The following is a 17,427-nucleotide window of genomic DNA, read 5'->3' as shown; positions in this document are numbered from 1 at the left end:
TCACCGCCCCGTCACCGCCACTGCCATCCCATTCACCGCCCCGTCACCGTCCCCGCTGCATCCATATAAGCCTTAGTACTGTAATATTTAGCTTATTCCTTTCTTATAAATCAAAGTTCCTGCTGCTGAACTAGAGAAAGAGATGTTCAGCTGGCAGGGCTTTGTTTATAAATTTTTATCAACACAACTAATATACTATTTTATCCTAAAGCAAAAAATAAATAAATAAATATAATTTTTTTTTTCTACCTTTGTTGTCTGGTTTCTGCTTTCCACATCTTCTCATTGAATTCCTTCCATCCACTGTGTGTCTTCTCTCTGCGTCTTCCATTTGCTGTTACTGTGCCTCTCCCTTAACCCCCCCCCCCAATTGGTCTAGCACCCATCTTCTTCCCTCCGCTCCCGCATAGTCTGGCATCTGTCTTCTTCCCACTCTGTCTTCCACATTTCCCTTGGGGGTCTGTTCCTCTCCACCCTCCTTCAATGTCTGTTCTATTCCTTTCCACCACCACCCTTCCCTCCCTCCTTTACCATCTGTTCCTTTCTACTACCCTTCAGCTCCTCTCACGTGGCTTATCTATCTACCTTCCTCCCTCTTATTTTCATGGCACGTTACAATGTAATTTGTGCAAGCCACTGGAGCCTGCGAGCTCGGTCCCTGTCCCATCCCCACAAACCATCTCGCTTCTGTGCTCCTATTTTCTCCATTTCTTTTTTTTTTTTTTTTTTTTTTTTTAGTTCAGTAATTTTATAAAATATTATAAGAATTATAAACAGAAAGCAGCTCAAACACATAGAATCATAATAAAAATCATGTATCAAATATTCGTATCTACAATCGTTTGAATAAAACTAGATTAATGAAAAGGATCCAGAGTATCTGGAACTGCTTAGAAAAGGAACAGAAAAAGACAGAGAAACAGGAGGGATAAGAGAAAGAGAGAGAAAGATAAAGGAAGAGAGAGAGAAAGAGAAATAGAATATCTCCCCTATGTATCTGTCATTGCCCCCCCTGTGTCCATATACCATCCCCATGGCATGTCCCCTTTATGTCTCTGTCCCTATGCCCCATGCACATAATTTCCCCTCTTTCTGTTACCTTCCTGTGTCCAGATTTCCCCTATCTTCCTCTTCCATACCAGTGTGTCTCTTCTTTTCAACCCCATCTAGCTTTTTTCCCTCTTTCTTCCCCCCCCCCCCCCTGCTTCTAGCATCTGGCTCACCTGCCAGTCCTTCCCTTTCTTTCCTGCTGTGGGTTTTTCTTTCCGACTTCATCCCCTTGGCCCAGAATCCTTTTCCCTTTCACTCCCTCCTTCCAATTTGAGCCGGGATGGGAACACTAGCGATCGCACGGTCCCCGCAGCCACTACCTACCTGCCCAATCGATCCTAGTGTTTAGCCAGCTCTCTCCCTTCTCCTCACCTTAGTTTGTAGGTTTTCTTTTTCGGCGACCTGCACGCGCGGCTGCTCAGTGTTCAATCTTCTGCTCTGCTGCAACTTCTTGTTTCCGGTTGCGTCAGAGCAGAAGATGAAACTGAGCAGCAGCGGGTGCGCGGCTCTCTGATAGCGTGCGGGTCGCCGAAAAAGAAAATCTACAAACTAAGGTGAGGAGAAGGGAGAGAGCTGGCTAAACACTAGAATCGATTGGGCAGGCGGGTGTGAGCTGCGGGGACCGCGCGATCCTTCATGCCTCACTGCGGGGACAAGACCATTCACCGCCCCGCGGGCGGTGAATGGCCTTGTCCCCGTCGCCGCAGCGACTGCTAGTTTTCTTCCCCGTTTTCGGCGGGTGACCCGCGGCTAAAATGCGGTGGCCGCGGGTAAACCGCCACCGTGTCATTCTCTAGTCTCATACTCATGGCCCGCCAGGTACTATTTTGAGGCTCTCAATATGCTTATCATAATCACAAAAGTAAAATAGAACAGTTTCTTCATCATATGTCTCTTTAGCTATAAATTACAATATTATTATTAAGACTTAGCCAAAAGGAAAGATTTATAAACTATAAAGAGTTTTACCTCATGCAAAATTGTTATTTCTTTAATAAGACATTAACTGTTTTTTTCTGAGACCCTCCAAGTATCTACAAATCCAAAATGTGGCCCTGCAAAAGGTTTGAGTTTGAGACCACTGCTTTAGAGGATTCAGTGCCTGGAGTGAATTGTCTAAAGCTTTTTGTTTTGTTTTAATGTGATTGGCTAGGCAGGCTCAGAAGTTCTGCCAGCCTAACCAATCAAATTAAAACAACAAAAATGCTCTTGGGGATTCACATCAGGCTCTGAATCCCCAAAACTCCTGTGCTGGAAGCTGGCAGGACGCTACAGAGGAAAAGCCCGAATGATATGCTAAGCCTTGGATTGGTCAGCCTTTAGCTGTCTGTAGAGAATCTACCTAGTAGCATGATGCTCAGGACTGCGTTGGCATGTAGGAGGAGCTGGGTGTGAGCAGCCTGCAAAGAGGAGCCGGCAGCCAGCAGAGTGGTGTGGCATCCAGCAGCGTGGTGCAGGGAGTGAGTAGCCAGCACAGAGATAAGAAGTAAGCAGCTGGTAGCCTACTTTCAGGGCCTTCACTGAAACCCCTGAAGGCCCTGACTAGTCCTGCCCGATTCGCAATTCAAATCGATTCACTGATTCACTTTGGGTGAATCGATTCGAATCAATCTGTTTTTGAAGAAAATTGGACTTACTGATTCGTAGGGTCTCTTGGTAGAGACATGTTCGAGCTTTCCCTCTGGTGGCAGAGGGAAATCCCGAATGGGTCTCTGTGACTTCTGTGACCTCTGTGAAAGCCTGTGACTTCTTAGAGTCAGATTCTAACGGGATAGAGAGAGCCGCTGACATTTCCCGAAGAAATTTGGTGAACGAGGATTGTTCAGACTTGGAACCGGTATCGATTGTCGAGGGTTCCTCGTCGGTTGAAGAAGCCTCATCGTCGGTACCGGGTTGGGATTCTTCCCAGAGGTCCGGGTCACTGACGTCGGTGTGTATAGGACGGGACGGTGGTGTGGATGGTTCTGCATGGCGAGTCTTAGAGAGAGATTTGCCAGAACGCATGGAGACGGTACCGGGGGAAGAAGAGCGGTGCCGGTCTCGGTCTCGGGGGGCTTGGTGTCGGTGTAGTTGCACGAGAGGATTGATTGGTTCCGCCGAGAGCACCGGCATTGGCGTGTTTAATGGTACCAATGGAGTCGACTCCGGTGGTATGGTGCGAGGCTCGGGCCGGTCCGGTACCGGAAGGAGCGGGGCCAATATTGTTGGCAACAGGTGTTGTAGTTGTTGCTGTAGCTGCTCCTGCAATTGGGTTTGGAGTATGGCCGCTATGCGGTGTGCAAATCAGCGGCAGCAAGGCTTTCTCCTTCCCAGGCGTTAGTATTTCTCCTCTCCTTCTTGGCCAGGCAAAAGCGGCGGCAGGGAATGCAATTCACTACCCTGCCACTACTCCAGGCGTCTTCTCTCCATATGGCTGCCCAAGCGGTGGCAGTGGAGAGAAAACGCAAGGAGTGGTGGCAGGAGTAGATCGCTAAATAACTACCGCCACCGGCAACACGTTGTAATGGCCACTTTAAGGATGCTAAAACATCAGGAGAAAATAATGTCAATTCTCAGCTAGCACTATTTTTCCAGGAATAGCACAGCTTTCAAAGTTTACCACAAGTAGTTATTTGATTCACAAATATGAGTTATTTTGCATGCATATAGACTGAGTGGAATATACTGTATATACTCAAATATAAATCGACCCAAGTATAAACCGAAGTAACCTGAAAGAGACCTGGGAGTGATGGTAGACACAACATTGAAGGCTTCGGCGCAGTGCGCCACAGCCTCAAGGAAAGCGAACAAAATGTTGGGTATCATTAAGAAAGATATCACGACCAGGACGAAGGAAGTCGTCCTGCCACTGTATCGTGCAATGGTGCGCCCGCACCTGGAGTACTGTGTCCAGTACTGGTTGCCGTACCTCAAGAAGGACATGGCGGTACTTGAAAGAGTCCAGAGAAGAGCAACTAAGCTAATAAAGGGTATGGGGGACCTCTCATATACTGACAGACTGAAAAAGCTAGGGCTTTTCTCCCTGGAAAAGCAACGACTTAGAGGAGACATGATAGAAACCTTCAAGATCATGAAGGGCATAGAAAAAGTGGACAGGGACAGATTTTTCAAATTATGGGGAACCACAAGTACAAGGGGGTGCTCAGAGAAATTGAAAGGGGAAAGGTTTAGAACAAACGCCAGGAAGTTCTTTTTCACCCAGAGGGTGGTGGATACATGGAACGCGCTACCGGAGGATGTGATAAGCAGAAGCACGTTACAGGGCTTCAAAGAAGGTCTGGACAGGTACCTGGAGGACAAAGGGATTGAGGGGTACAGATAGGAAATAAGGTTATAGGGATAGGATTAGAGGTAATTTATAAAATTTAGTCAGAGACCACTGTTCAGGCAGTGGGCCTGATGGGCCGCCGCGGGAGCGGACCGCTGGGCGAGATGGACCTCTGGTCTGCCTCAGCGGAGGCAACTTCTTATGTTCTTAACCTTATTTTCCCCACAAAGGAGATAAGGTTGACAAATATAAACTTGGGGGTTTATATTAAAGTGCCTGCCAGGCTTGGAACTCAGCTCCCCTCCCTCCCTGCCCGGCTCTGCACCCTGTCCCCCTTTACCTCCCTGCCCGGCTCTGCACTCTGTTTCCCCTCCCTCCCTCCCTCATGATACCTTGAAGGCCTCCACCGGGTCTACCGTAAGACCTACCCTGTTTCCCCGAAAATAAGACCTAGCATGATTTTTAAAGATGCTCCTAATATAAGTCCTACCCCCAAAATAAGCCCTAGTTAAGATTAACCCCCGAAGCCTCCCCTCCCCCCCACCGAATGTCCCCGACACTCCCTGACTCCATCCTTGACACTAGTGCTGCCTGATTTGCTGAAAAAATCAGGAGGTCTCAGAATGGAGGTATGTCAATCTCACGGTTGGAGGGCCAGTGGGGTTCTGCTACACAGGGGGATGTGAGGTAGGGATAGAAAGGCCCTAGGATACTGTGGGTTGGGGAGGGGAGGGACAGGCCCACATCATTTGGACGGAGGCGGGCCTGCTGGCCGGACGTGTGAGGAGCCATCCGGTCCAACTTGCAGGTAAGCCCAAGGGGGGGTTCCGGAGTGGGGGGTCCGGCAGGAGGGGTTGGGCACCCTCCTGCCAGTGATCTTAGGGGGGGCCGTTTGGGGGACGGCAGGAGGGGTTGAGTACCCTCCTGCCACAATCTTTGGGAGGGCCATGGGGGTGTCCAGCAGAAGGGGGCGGGTTCTGTCAGCAGGAATGGTTGAGCACCTTCCTGCCGGCAATCTTTGGGGGGGGGGGCGGCTTCTATCAGCAGAAGGGGTTGGGCACTCTCCTGCCGCGATCGCTGGGGGGAGGGGAGAGGAGATTTGCAGTCATAGTCGCGGCCACTATACTAATCACAGCAGGGAGATCCTTGCTGCAATTAGGTACAGCAGCTGCGTCTACTTACCATGTAGGCCAGCATTTTGCTAGCCTACATGGTAAGCGTCTCCCATTCTGCTAGGGAGATGCGTAGGGCCGCATAGGTTCGCTTAAGGCTACCGCCTAACCTTAGGCGAGCTTAGGCAGGCTTGCAGGCCTCTCTAGGCTCCCTGGAGGCGCCTTCAATATAGGTGGCCTGCCTGGCGAGCATTTTTTTAAGAAAAAGTGCCTCCCGATTGGCTGATTAGACAACTGTAGGACACCTACAGCTGCCTACAATCGGCTATAGGAGGGGCCTTAGGTGCCTGGGCCAATCAGACCCTAGGATCCTATGGGTTGGGCAGGGGAGGAGCAGGCCCACCTTATTTGGACGGAGGCGGGCCTGCTGGCCGGAAGTGCGAGGAGCCTTCCGGTCCAACTTGCAGGTATGCCCAAGGGGGGTTCTGGAATGGGGGTGGGGGGTTCGTGGGGGTGGTCTGGCAGGAGGGGTTGGGCATCTTCCTGCCAGTGATCTTAGGGGGGCTGGCAGGAAGGATTGGGTACCCTCCTGCCACAATCTTCGGGAGGGCCGTTGGGGGGGGTCGGCAGGAGGGGTTGGGTACCCTCCTGCCACAATCTTCGGGTGGGCCATTGAGGGGTCCGGCAGGAGGGGTTGGGTACCCTCCTGCCACGATCGTCGGGGGGGGGGCGGGTTCTGTCGGCAGGAAGGGCTGAGCACCTTACTGTCAGCAATCATCGAGGGGGGGGGGGCAGGTTCTATCGGCAGGAAGGGTTGAGCACCTTCCTGCTGGCGATCTTAGGGGGGCATTGGGGTGTCCGGCAGAAGGAGTTGAGCACCCTCCTGCCGACGATCCTATACAGAATCCGGGCCAAAGTGTATAGAACAGATGTTCTCAAGTCAGACCTCAGGACATACCCAACCAGTCAGGTTTTCAGAATATCCACAATGAATATGCATGAGTTAAAAATGCACAAACTACCTCTTATGCATATTCATTGTGGATATCCTGAAAACATGATTGGTTGGGTATGGCTCAAGAACTGGGTTTAGCATCCCTGGTTTAGAATAGTGGCATTTACAGTATATGTTTTTGAGTGCACATGCATGCATAAATTGCAAAAGCCTTTTAAATTACATGCATAATCATGATATTTAGGCACAAGCATTTACACCAGCTCTATGGCGTTAAATGCTTGTGCTTTTTAGGTGCATATATGCTAGTATTCCATAAGAGAACATATACTGTATACCTACATTCCTTTAAACTTTTAAAGGTGCGGCACACTAATCTCGCAGCCACGGCTGGAGGGCACCTGGAAATGCATGGACGTTGACGCAATGGTGTCATGCATCAACGTCTGTGCATGCGTGAATGATCACCAGCTTCAGCCCTCAGCCTCCTATTACTGCCAGGGATGGGGGGGGGGGGGGGTGCTGCAGAAGGAGAATTGAGGAGAAGGAGCAGAGGTGCCGGTGAGAAGTCCAAGCACCAGCAACTGACTATAGGACGTGCCTCTCGCCATGTGATAGGCATTGATTCCACAGTCTTAGACTGGTTCTCGAAATTCTTACAATCCCACTCTTACACTGTTAACATGAATGGCACCATGTCTTCTCCTTGGAAACCGTTATGTGGCCCGGACCTTATCTTCAACGTCAGAATTGATGTCGGGGGAAAGCTTGTGGGCCCGATTGCACACCGCCGGACCTTCCCTTCATGGAATTGTGGCAGCAGTGGGTGAGCGGCAGACCAGGGAGGAGGAATTGGCACGGCAGGGAGGAAGGTAGGCTTTGGTGTGGGAGGGAGGTAGGACAGTGGAAGGCAGTGAGGGGAAGGGGCAAGAACTCAGGACATAGGAAGGAAGGAGGGAGGGAATAGAAAGAGACAATAGTTGGGCCTGAGGAAGTAAGGAAGGAAAGAAAAAGAAAGAAAGATCTAGTGCAGCCAGAAATCAACAGACAACTAAAGTAGGCTTTCAATTCAGTGATCAAAATCTGTCTGCTGTATATTTGTCTATTTTTCTAGGAGGCTGGGTTCAGAGGCACAATTTGGTTCAAAATATTTTTTTCTTGGTTTTTCCTCCTCTAAATCTAGGGTACGTCTTATGGAGCGAAAAATACGGTAGTTACATAACAAAACAACAAACTATTTACATTCTTCCAGTATAGTAAAGATGGTATGTGAGATTCTCCATGCTGATAATAATCTGAGCTATTGGTGGAAATAGCCCAAAGGACATTCTCCCGCCGAAGACAGGAAAGTAAGAAATCTCTAATGATGTCATCCACATATTAATGTGAATCCACCATTCAGAGAGATCCAAGCCTTGCCTGGGTCTTATGCAATGCACATTTCTAGAAGTTGCTGGAAACCCAGCAACCCAAAGGCTGGGTTTCCAACTGCCTTTTTGCAAGATGTTTACTGTTCAGTAACAGTGCATATCAGGTTTCATGAACCTGTACTAACCGACAGCAACTCCAATCCAGAGCTGCTATTATTCAGTTCACCATGCTCCAACCACTTTTAATACATAGGCAGCCTTAAACAGAGATTGCTAATGTTTTTTGCCTAAACTGGGGAGATTCACACACCCAATCTCACATACTCTGGAGCATTAATTTACTCCCAGGTCAAACATTATAATTAAAAATGTATTGTATTTTTCGCACTATAACATGCACCTGACCATATGATGCACCCTAGATTTAGACGAGGAAAACTACAAAAAAATAAACATTCTGAACCAAATTGTATACTAACACATACCAGACTTTGCACCCAGCCCCCCTTCACTCCTTGCCAGGCTCTGCACCCAACCCCACTCCTTGCCAGGATCTGCATTCTGTCTCCGTTCCCTACCAGGCTCTGCACCCAGCCCCCTTCCCTCCTTGCCCTACCAAGCTATGCAGCCAGCCCCTCTCCCTGCCAGGCTCTGCATCCTGTCCTCCAGCTCTGTACCCTGTACCCACCCTCTGGTGATCTAGTGGTAGGCCAGGACAGGGTTTAGGGCAGATCTAAGTAGTAGACAGTCCCAGTTCCCCCCCCCCCCCCCCAGCACCTTTAAATTCTGGTAGTCCAGCAGTGTTTTGGCAGGAGAGAGCTTTCTGCGCTCCTGCCCCTCCCTCACTGGATGGCTGCCTCCTTATTATCTCGGGGCCAGTGGCGCACAAGGCAGGAGCGAGCTTTTCACGCTCCAGCCAGACCCCGCACCACTTCCTGAATGGCTGCCATCAGTTCTCACGGTATATTCGCTCCATAAGACGCACTTTTATTTTTTCACCCACTATTTTGGGGGGAAAATGTGTGTTATGGAGCTAAAAATACAGTACCTAATAAAGACAGGATACATTGTATAACAAAACATAATTATCTAAACCAGCCACTCAACAATATAAACTCTCTCTCGATGACTGAACCTAGCTCACATCTTCAGTTAAAAGCTTGCTTATAGCAATAATAAATTTAAAAGTTTTTTAAACTGTACATAATTCTTCAAATTGTGCAAGCTCTCAGGAAGCACATTCCATATGTGAGCCCTTCAAATTAAAACATCTTAGCTCTGTAAACAACTAGGCGGATATGCCTAAAAGAAAGAATGTCTAATAAAAGTTTATTTGCTGAATGCAAAGAGCATTGAGGACAGTAAATTCTTAAAGCGGTTGCAAGTGCAATGGGAACATCAATATTCAAGGCTTTGTAAATAAGTGTCAGAATCTTAAATTATATATGCCATTTCACCAGCAACTAAAGTAATTCACTCTAGAAACAGGGTAATATGATCAAATTTTGAAATATTGCTCAATATTCTAGCCGTGGAGGGGCATAATCGAAAGGGACGTCTAAGTCCGTTTACGTCCATCTTGTAAGTCGTCCAAAGAAAAAAACAGCTTAAGACACATTTTCGAAAGATACGTCCAACTTTTTTTTCGTTTTGAAAATCGTCTAATTATACGTCCTGCCGATCTGATCATCCAAGCCACTAAATTGTCTATCTTTATACCACATTTTCGTCCAACTTTTCATCCAAGTCCAAAACGCCTAGAACAAGCCCTGTTGGACGTGGGAGGGGTCTGCAAAGTCATGGACTGAACACCCAAACATGCCACCTTCACAAAAAGGGTGCCGTGTCTTCTCCTCCCTACAACTCCCTTATAGGTCACGGTGAGCCCCCCAAACCACCTCCAGGATCCCCTCGACCCACTTATCTACTACCCCAATAGCCCTTATGGCTGCAGGAGCCACTTATATGCTAGTAAAAAAGGGTTTTGGGGGTGTATAGGGCAGTGCACATGTTTAAGTATCAATGCAGTGATTACAGGGGCTTATTGACATGGGTTCTCCTCTCTATGGGTCTCTAACCCACCCTCAAGACGACTTAAGCTGCCTCTGTGCTGGACGACTAGGCTTTCCTATGCCAGGCAGACAGGTGATGATGGTCTGGAGGCTGAATTTTAAAGTTATGATTAAAATTTTTTGGGGGTGGAGGGGGGTTGGTGATCACTGGGGTAGTGTGTGGAGGTCTGTTTTATGTGTTTGCAGTGCTTATCTGGTGACTTTAGGTGGGTTTTTGTGATTTAGACCATGTTTTACATGGTCTAAGTCACAACGTCTAAGTTCCGTCTAGGCTCTGTTGTAAAACTTTCAGTTATACATGATGTACGAATAAGTCTAAGCCGGCCCACGTCCCGCCCAACTCCCGCCCTCGACACACCTCCTGAAACGTCCCGTTTAGCTTTGGTTGTTTAGAAATACGTCCAAAACCCGTTTTTATTATTGGACGTTTTTGAGAAATGTTCGCCAAGTGCCAACTTAGGCCGGTTTTTGGACGTTTTTCTCTTTCGATTATGAGTCCCATAGTGTCAATGTTTGAAGGCAAACCCAATAACAATGAATTATAGTAACTGAATCAAGGCATCACCAATGTGTGTATCACAGTTCTGAAGTTGTCCTCTGATAACAGTTTTTTAAAATCTTAGCATCCTCAACATATAAAAGGAATTATTTTAGATCTAACATTGTCATTTAAAACTCATCTCAGTACCTTGGTGAAAGAGATCTAAGATATTTAATTTCATGCAGAATTGGAATATTTGTGTCTCCCATTCTAAATTCAGTTGGAAAAATCATTCTAGGATGATCTGATATAAATAGAAATTGTGTTTTAGCCTCAGCTGCATGTTCCCTCTGGCGCTGTCCCGTATGTGCAGCTGAGGCTACGGCAGCCTGCTAGGATCGCTACAGCCGACCAGCGATCCTCTGCAGGCCGCGTGAACCTACAGATGATGCGATGCTTGCACCGGCAGGCCAGCTTTAGGGAAAATTTGAAGTTGTCTGGTGGGCCAAATTTCAGCACATCGCAGGCCAGAGTTTGACATGTCTGGCTTAAAGGAACCGCTGGGGATCAAAGTGGCAGAGAAGGCAGAATGTGCTGGATATGCAGCATCTCTTTTGCCACACTGGGCTGATGTGGTGTGAGTGCAGGGAGGGAAGGGGAGCAGCTATAAATGAAACATATTTTGTGCAGTACTCCACAACAGCAGACTGCACAAAATTCTGCAAGGAAAAGACAGAATTCTGCACAGTCTGCTAAGGAAGGAATTTTGCATAGACTGCATTGCGCAGTATTCTCCCCAAGAATAAAATACCTCTCTGTAATTTTATAAAGCACTTTCCCTCATGTAAAATTGGTTTTACGCATGGAAAAAGCTTTATAAAAGGTTACTCCATAAAGCATTCATTTATAGTTGGAACCCTGGCAAAATGTAGGAGCAATTTTCAATTGGCCATGGGCAGTTTTTTCTTTTTTTTTTAGCTCTAAGGGGTTAATTTTATAAGGAGCTGCTTGGTTGTAGGTTGTCATAAATGGCAGGATTTTAGTCATTTACATGCATAAGTGGGAACCTACACCTGTAAATGACTTCTTAATAGAATACATATTAGAGGAAAAGTATGTATCATGATTAGAGGAAAAGTATGTATCATGTATACTTTGCTGGTGGAGGAGTACAATGGCAGAATATGCATAGAGCGTATGTAAATAAAGGCTGAAGGATGGCAAAGAGCAGGTGGAAGGTGGAGGAGAGGGAAATGGGGGGTATTCAACCTGAAGAAGGGGTACATGAGTAAATCATCATTTACATGTACTTATGCATACATCTAGGCATAGGGATGTACATCAATTATAGGGCTGTAGAGGAAAAGTAGGCACCTACTTTTCCAAATTTCCAAGTTTATTTATAATTTGATATAATGACCACTGACAAGTATCTGGCCGGTTTACAATACTAAAATATATAAAATATAAAAATTAAAAAAATTAGTAGGGCAGATTATAGGCTGAACAAGGGCGAGGACATAGACAAGTTGGATATGACAGGAACTGAGGGTAGAGGAGGATTTTAAATTACATCAAAAGTAAAAATAAAAGGTAGGGAAAGGGAAAAACAAGGGGGAAGGGAGGTCGCTTCTTAAAAGCAGTTCTCATTGTTGGAAAAGGAGCTTATCTAGGATTATGGTAGGCATCCTGAAAAGTTTTTAAGTTTAGTTTTAAATTTGGGAAGAGAGCTTTCATGGCGGAGGTGTGATGGCAAGGGCTGTAGCAGAGAAGATGATGTTTCTGGTATAAAAAAGTTTTTTAATCTGGGGGACCATCAGTAAATTCTGATCGGTGGATCTGAGGGCCTTGGAAGGTGTATAGAGTAAGTTTAAAATAGGTGTATAATCAGAATTATCATCCCTTAATGAGCACACACATGCTTTCACCTTGAAACCTGCTGTGATAGAAACGCACCAGCAACTTTGCATCTGTGGTATTGCATTATTTTTCAATACTATCCAAATATCACTGGCACTTTTAAATAGACTGAAGGAGAGCAATTTTCAAATGAGCAATTTACATGGACAAATCATTCTTTACTCTTGATATAACCTTGAAAATTTCAATCTATATGATAAACATGAGAACTCACCTAAGATGGAATGGACTCTCACTGATAGCAGAGTACGAAGGATAAGGGATGGCTTTTTTCCACTGCTAAAGAGACAAAAACAGAAAGTGCCAATAAGCAGGACAGGCTACTGCGTGTGAACCTGTGAAGACCAAGTCTTCATGAAACAGGTATCTAGTACCGTATTCTAGGCCTATAGCTTAGCATCATGTGAAGAAATGTGAATCAGACAGAAAAAAGAAATCTTGAACAATTCCCCAGTATTCCTTTGCCCAATTTACATGACATAAATCTCTTAAATGCATGTGTGCCTGTGAGAGAGGATTTTTTATAAATATTGTGAAGTATGGTCAGGGTCATAGCTGAAGCTAAAACCACAGAAGAATCTATCTTGCCAATGTCCAATAATGATGCTGAAGGTGAACAATTTATATAATAGCAGCAAAAATTGCCCTGTTTGAAAGCATATTTATGTATTTTTGCATTGTAATATACCTACATACAACCGAGTTAACTTTGAAAGAGTAAAACACAAAGATCATTACTCAGCTGAGACAATCAACAATTTTTTTACATTACAGTTATAGCATTTAACAGGGCCAACACATGGGACAGTGGGGTCCTGAGCTAACTTGCTTTGGCAGCACCTTCCATTGCACCACTTCTGATGCCCTCTCATTCTTCCCCTTCCCTGGGCTGGTATCTCTACCCTTTACCACCCCCACCCTACTCTGTCTATCTTTCCTCCCTCCTCTGTCCCTTCCCCTGCAGGTCTGGCACTGTTCCTTCTCCTCTCACTCTTTTGCAGTCCAGCAGTAGCATGACAGGCTGCCTTTGGCCAGCACCCTGTGTCTTCCCTCTGCCGCATCCTGCTCACAAGAAATTGCAGCAGAGGAGGCAGGATGCAGCAGAGGAAAGACTTAGGGGTTGGCCAAAGGCAGCCTACCATGCTGCTGCTGCCGCCGCTGGTGACCAACAAACTTTAAAGGACCACAAGAGTGTGAGAAAGATGAGAGAGCAATGCCAGACCTGCAGGGAGGGGAATGAAAAGGCTTAACCATATAGATGAACTTAGTGATCTCATAATTTAGGATACAGCTAACGTGCAAATTAGTGCATATTGTCATGTCACTGCAATAATACCGTATTTTCGCGGATATAACGCGCGCGTTATACGTGATTTTACGTACCGCGCATACCCCTCGCGCGTTATATACCTGAGCGCGGTATGCAAAAGTTTTTAAACATAGTTCCCACCCCGCCCGACGCCCGATTCACCCCCCCAGCAGGACCGCTCGCACCCCCACCCCGAACGACCGCTCGCACGCGCTCCCACCCGCACCCGCATCCACGATCGGAGCAAGAGGGAGCCCAAGCCCTCTTGCCCGGCCGACTCCCCGACGTCCGATACATCCCCCCCCCCCCGGCAGGACCACTCGCACCCCCACCCCGAAGGACCGCCGACTTCCCGACAATATCGGGCCAGGAGGGAGCCCAAACCCTCCTGGCCACGGCGACCCCCTAACCCCACCCCGCACTACATTACGGGCAGGAGGGATCCCAGGCCCTCCTGCCCTCGACGCAAACCCCCTCCCCCCAACGACCGCCCCCCCTCAAGAACCTCCGCCCGTCCCCCAGCCGACCCGCGACCCCCCTGGCCGACCCCCACGACACCCCCACCCGCCTTCCCCGTACTTTGTGTAGTTGGGCCAGAAGGGAGCCCAAACCCCCCTGGCCACGGCGACCCCCTAACCCCACCCCGCACTACATTACGGGCAGGAGGGATCCCAGGCCCTCCTGCCCTCGACGCAAACCCCCCTCCCTCCAACGACCGCCCCCCCCCAAGACCCTCCGACCGCCCCCCCAGCCGACCCGCGACCCCCCTGGCCGACCCCCACGACCCCCCCCCCCCCCCCCTTCCCCGTACCTTTGGAAGTTGGCCGGACAGACGGGAGCCAAACCCGCCTGTCCGGCAGGCAGCCAACGAAGGAATGAGGCCGGATTGGCCCATCCGTCCTAAAGCTCCGCCTACTGGTGGGGCCTAAGGCGCGTGGGCCAATCAGAATAGGCCCTGGAGCCTTAGGTCCCACCTGGGGGCGCGGCCTGAGGCACATGGGCCAAACCCGACCATGTGTCTCAGGCCGCGCCCCCAGGTGGGACCTAAGGCTCCAGGGCCTATTCTGATTGGCCCACGCGCCTTAGGCCCCACCAGTAGGCGGAGCTTTAGGACGGATGGGCCAATCCGGCCTCATTCCTTCGTTGGCTGCCTGCCGGACAGGCGGGTTTGGCTCCCGTCTGTCCGGCCAACTTCCAAAGGTACGGGGAAGGGGGGGGGGGGGGGGGGTCGGCCGGGGGGGTCGCGGGTCGGCTGGGGGGTCGGTCGGAGGTTCTTGGGGGGGGGCGGTCGTTGGAGGGAGGGGGGTTTGCGTCGAGGGCAGGAGGGCCTGGGATCCCTCCTGCCCGTAATGTAGTGCGGGGTGGGGTTAGGGGGTCGCCGTGGCCAGGAGGGTTTGGGCTCCCTTCTGGCCCAACTACACAAAGTACGGGGAAGGCGGGTGGGGGTGTCGTGGGGGTCGGCCAGGGGGGTCGCGGGTCGGCTGGGGGACGGGCGGAGGTTCTTGAGGGGGGGCGGTCGTTGGGGGGAGGGGGTTTGCGTCGAGGGCAGGAGGGCCTGGGATCCCTCCTGCCCGTAATGTAGTGCGGGGTGGGGTTAGGGGGTCGCCGTGGCCAGGAGGGTTTGGGCTCCCTCCTGGCCCGATATTGTTGGGAGTCGGCGGTCCTTCGGGGTGAGGGTGCGAGTGGTCCTGCCGGGGGGGGGGATGTATCGGACGTCGGGGGGGGGCATCAGGCTTTCAGGATGGGGACAGACCTTCAAGGGGGGACAGGACTTCAAGGGGGGACAGTGCACGGAAAGTCAGGGGGGGTGAACGGAGAGTCGGGACAGCGCACGGAAAGTCAGGGCAGTGTACGGAAGTCAGGGGGGGTGAACGGAGAGTCGGGACAGCGCACGGAAAGTCAGGGCGGGCGAAAGGAGCGTCGGGCATCATGCGCGTTATATGCCTGAGCGCGGTATAGAAAAGTTTTTGTACATATCATCTTGATTTCTGCGCGCTATACCCCTGTGCGCGTTTTACACTGGTGCGCGTTATATCCGCGAAAATACGGTAAATACTGTGCTCATTCAGTAACTGCACTGCTAATTTGCTCATTAACTGCTTACATGCACTTTAGTAAAAGGGCCTCTAAATGACTTTCAATGTTCTATACCAGGGGTCTCAAAGTCCCTCCTTGAGGGCCGCAATCCAGTCGGGTTTTCAGGATTTCCCCAATGAATATGCATGAGATCTATGTGCATGCACTGCTTTCAATGCATATTCATTGGGGAAATCCTGAAAACCCGACTGGATTGCGGCCCTCAAGGAGGGACTTTGAGATCCCTGTTAGAGACACCTATATGGTATCTCTAACAAAAAGAAAATGTCTTTACCTTGAAAATATATTTTCCAGTAGATAGATGTGTCATTCTGGACAAGCGAATTATCTCCCAATGGCCATGAGCCATATGCAGAAGGAATCCACTCTGGATTTTTTTTCTGTGATCCTCCTACTTTCCTGGAAGCTCTACTGCCACTTGCAATTAGTACCCAAGCATGCATGAGCTCCATAAAAATCATATGAAGTAAGGACAACAATGGGTAATTTCCCAAACAAAAAAACTGTTCTGATCAAACATAATAACATCTCAACACTCAATGAACAAGGAAATAGCCAATAAAGGAGCTCAAGTAGTACCCCTGTAGAGACTATAAACATATTATACAGAATTCTTCAGGGCCCAAAGGGCTGACGGGCATCTAAGATACAAACTTGAAGAAGAACAAACAGAATGAGACATTAGGCAGTTGCAGGAAAGATAGGGTGGGGGTCCAGAATGACACACCTATCTACTGGAAAAGATATTATCAAGGTAAGGACATAATTTTTTTTCCAGTGCAATAAGTGTGTCATTCTGGACAAACGGGACATACATAAGCAGTCCCAGAAATATAAGGCAAGCTGACTGTGCCAGCTCTTAATACCGAAGACCCAAAAGCAGAGTCCTCTTTTGCCGCAATGTCCACTCTGTAAAACTTTGCAAACATGTGTAGAGTGGACCGAATCGGAGCTCTACAAATTTCTGCTGGAGAGACTGCCCTAGCCTTTACCCACAACAAGGTTACACTTCTGGTCAAATGCACCTTAACAGAAACAGGGGACTGTTTCCCACAGATAATGTAGGCTGATGAATGTTCCATTTGGAAATCATTGCCTTGGAAGAGGGTGCACCTCGCTTAGTCGAATGAGTCAGCACATACAGATGATCAGAGAGTCAAAAGTCATTGGTGACTTCCAAATAATTAAGTAGCACTCTTCTGATGTCACACTTCTTCAAAATGCGGTCCTGTTTCTTAGAATCTGTAGTTTGGAATACTGGTAAGTGGACCTCCTGAATAACATGAAATGCCCAAACCACTATCAGCAGAAAAGAAGGGACAGTGTGCAGGGAGACCCCAGTCTCCGAGATTTTAAAGGAAAAGTGCTCCAGAAGAAAGAGACTGGAACTCCAAAACTCATTGCGCTGAGGCTACTGCTACCAGAAAAACCACCTTCAGCATCAAATCCAAGATGGACGCTACTTCCAGTGGCTCAAACAGAGTTTTGGTGAGACCTCACAGAACCACATTAAGATTCAACGAAGGGAACGGTGGCTTGATCAGTGGTCTGATACAGAGAGCACCCTTTAGAAATTTGGCGATCTCTGGATGAGATGCCAGCGTAGATCTAGTGACTCAGACCCTGAAACAAGAGAGCCCAGCAACTTGGACTTGAAGTGAAGACACAGTGAGGCCCTTGTCAAGGCCTGCTTGGAGAAAGGCTTACACCACTGAAACCAGAACTCAAAACGGCTCAACACGTTCTTAGACACACCAATGCCGGAAAGTATTCCATGCTTTAGCGTAGGC

The 17,427-nt window shown here is 48.6% G+C and overlaps 1 protein-coding gene across 2 annotated transcripts in view; it reads right to left on the bottom strand.

Annotated features, from left to right (window-relative positions):
* Nucleotides 1-17,427, bottom strand: part of FHOD1 (formin homology 2 domain containing 1) — a 471,898-nt gene that overhangs the window by 219,994 nt on the left and 234,477 nt on the right. For both annotated transcript variants that reach the window (XM_033940727.1, XM_033940726.1), the window contains exon 3: nt 12,446-12,510. In XM_033940727.1, coding sequence (XP_033796618.1) covers nt 12,446-12,510 — 65 coding nt within the window. The remainder of the gene's footprint in view (nt 1-12,445; nt 12,511-17,427) is intronic.

Source organism: Geotrypetes seraphini, chromosome 4 (genome assembly GCF_902459505.1).
Source record: "Geotrypetes seraphini chromosome 4, aGeoSer1.1, whole genome shotgun sequence".
In the NCBI taxonomy this organism is placed as follows: domain Eukaryota; kingdom Metazoa; phylum Chordata; class Amphibia; order Gymnophiona; family Dermophiidae; genus Geotrypetes; species Geotrypetes seraphini.
The sequence above is the reverse complement of the archived record's forward strand: the minus strand, read 5'-3'. Positions and strand labels throughout refer to the sequence as shown.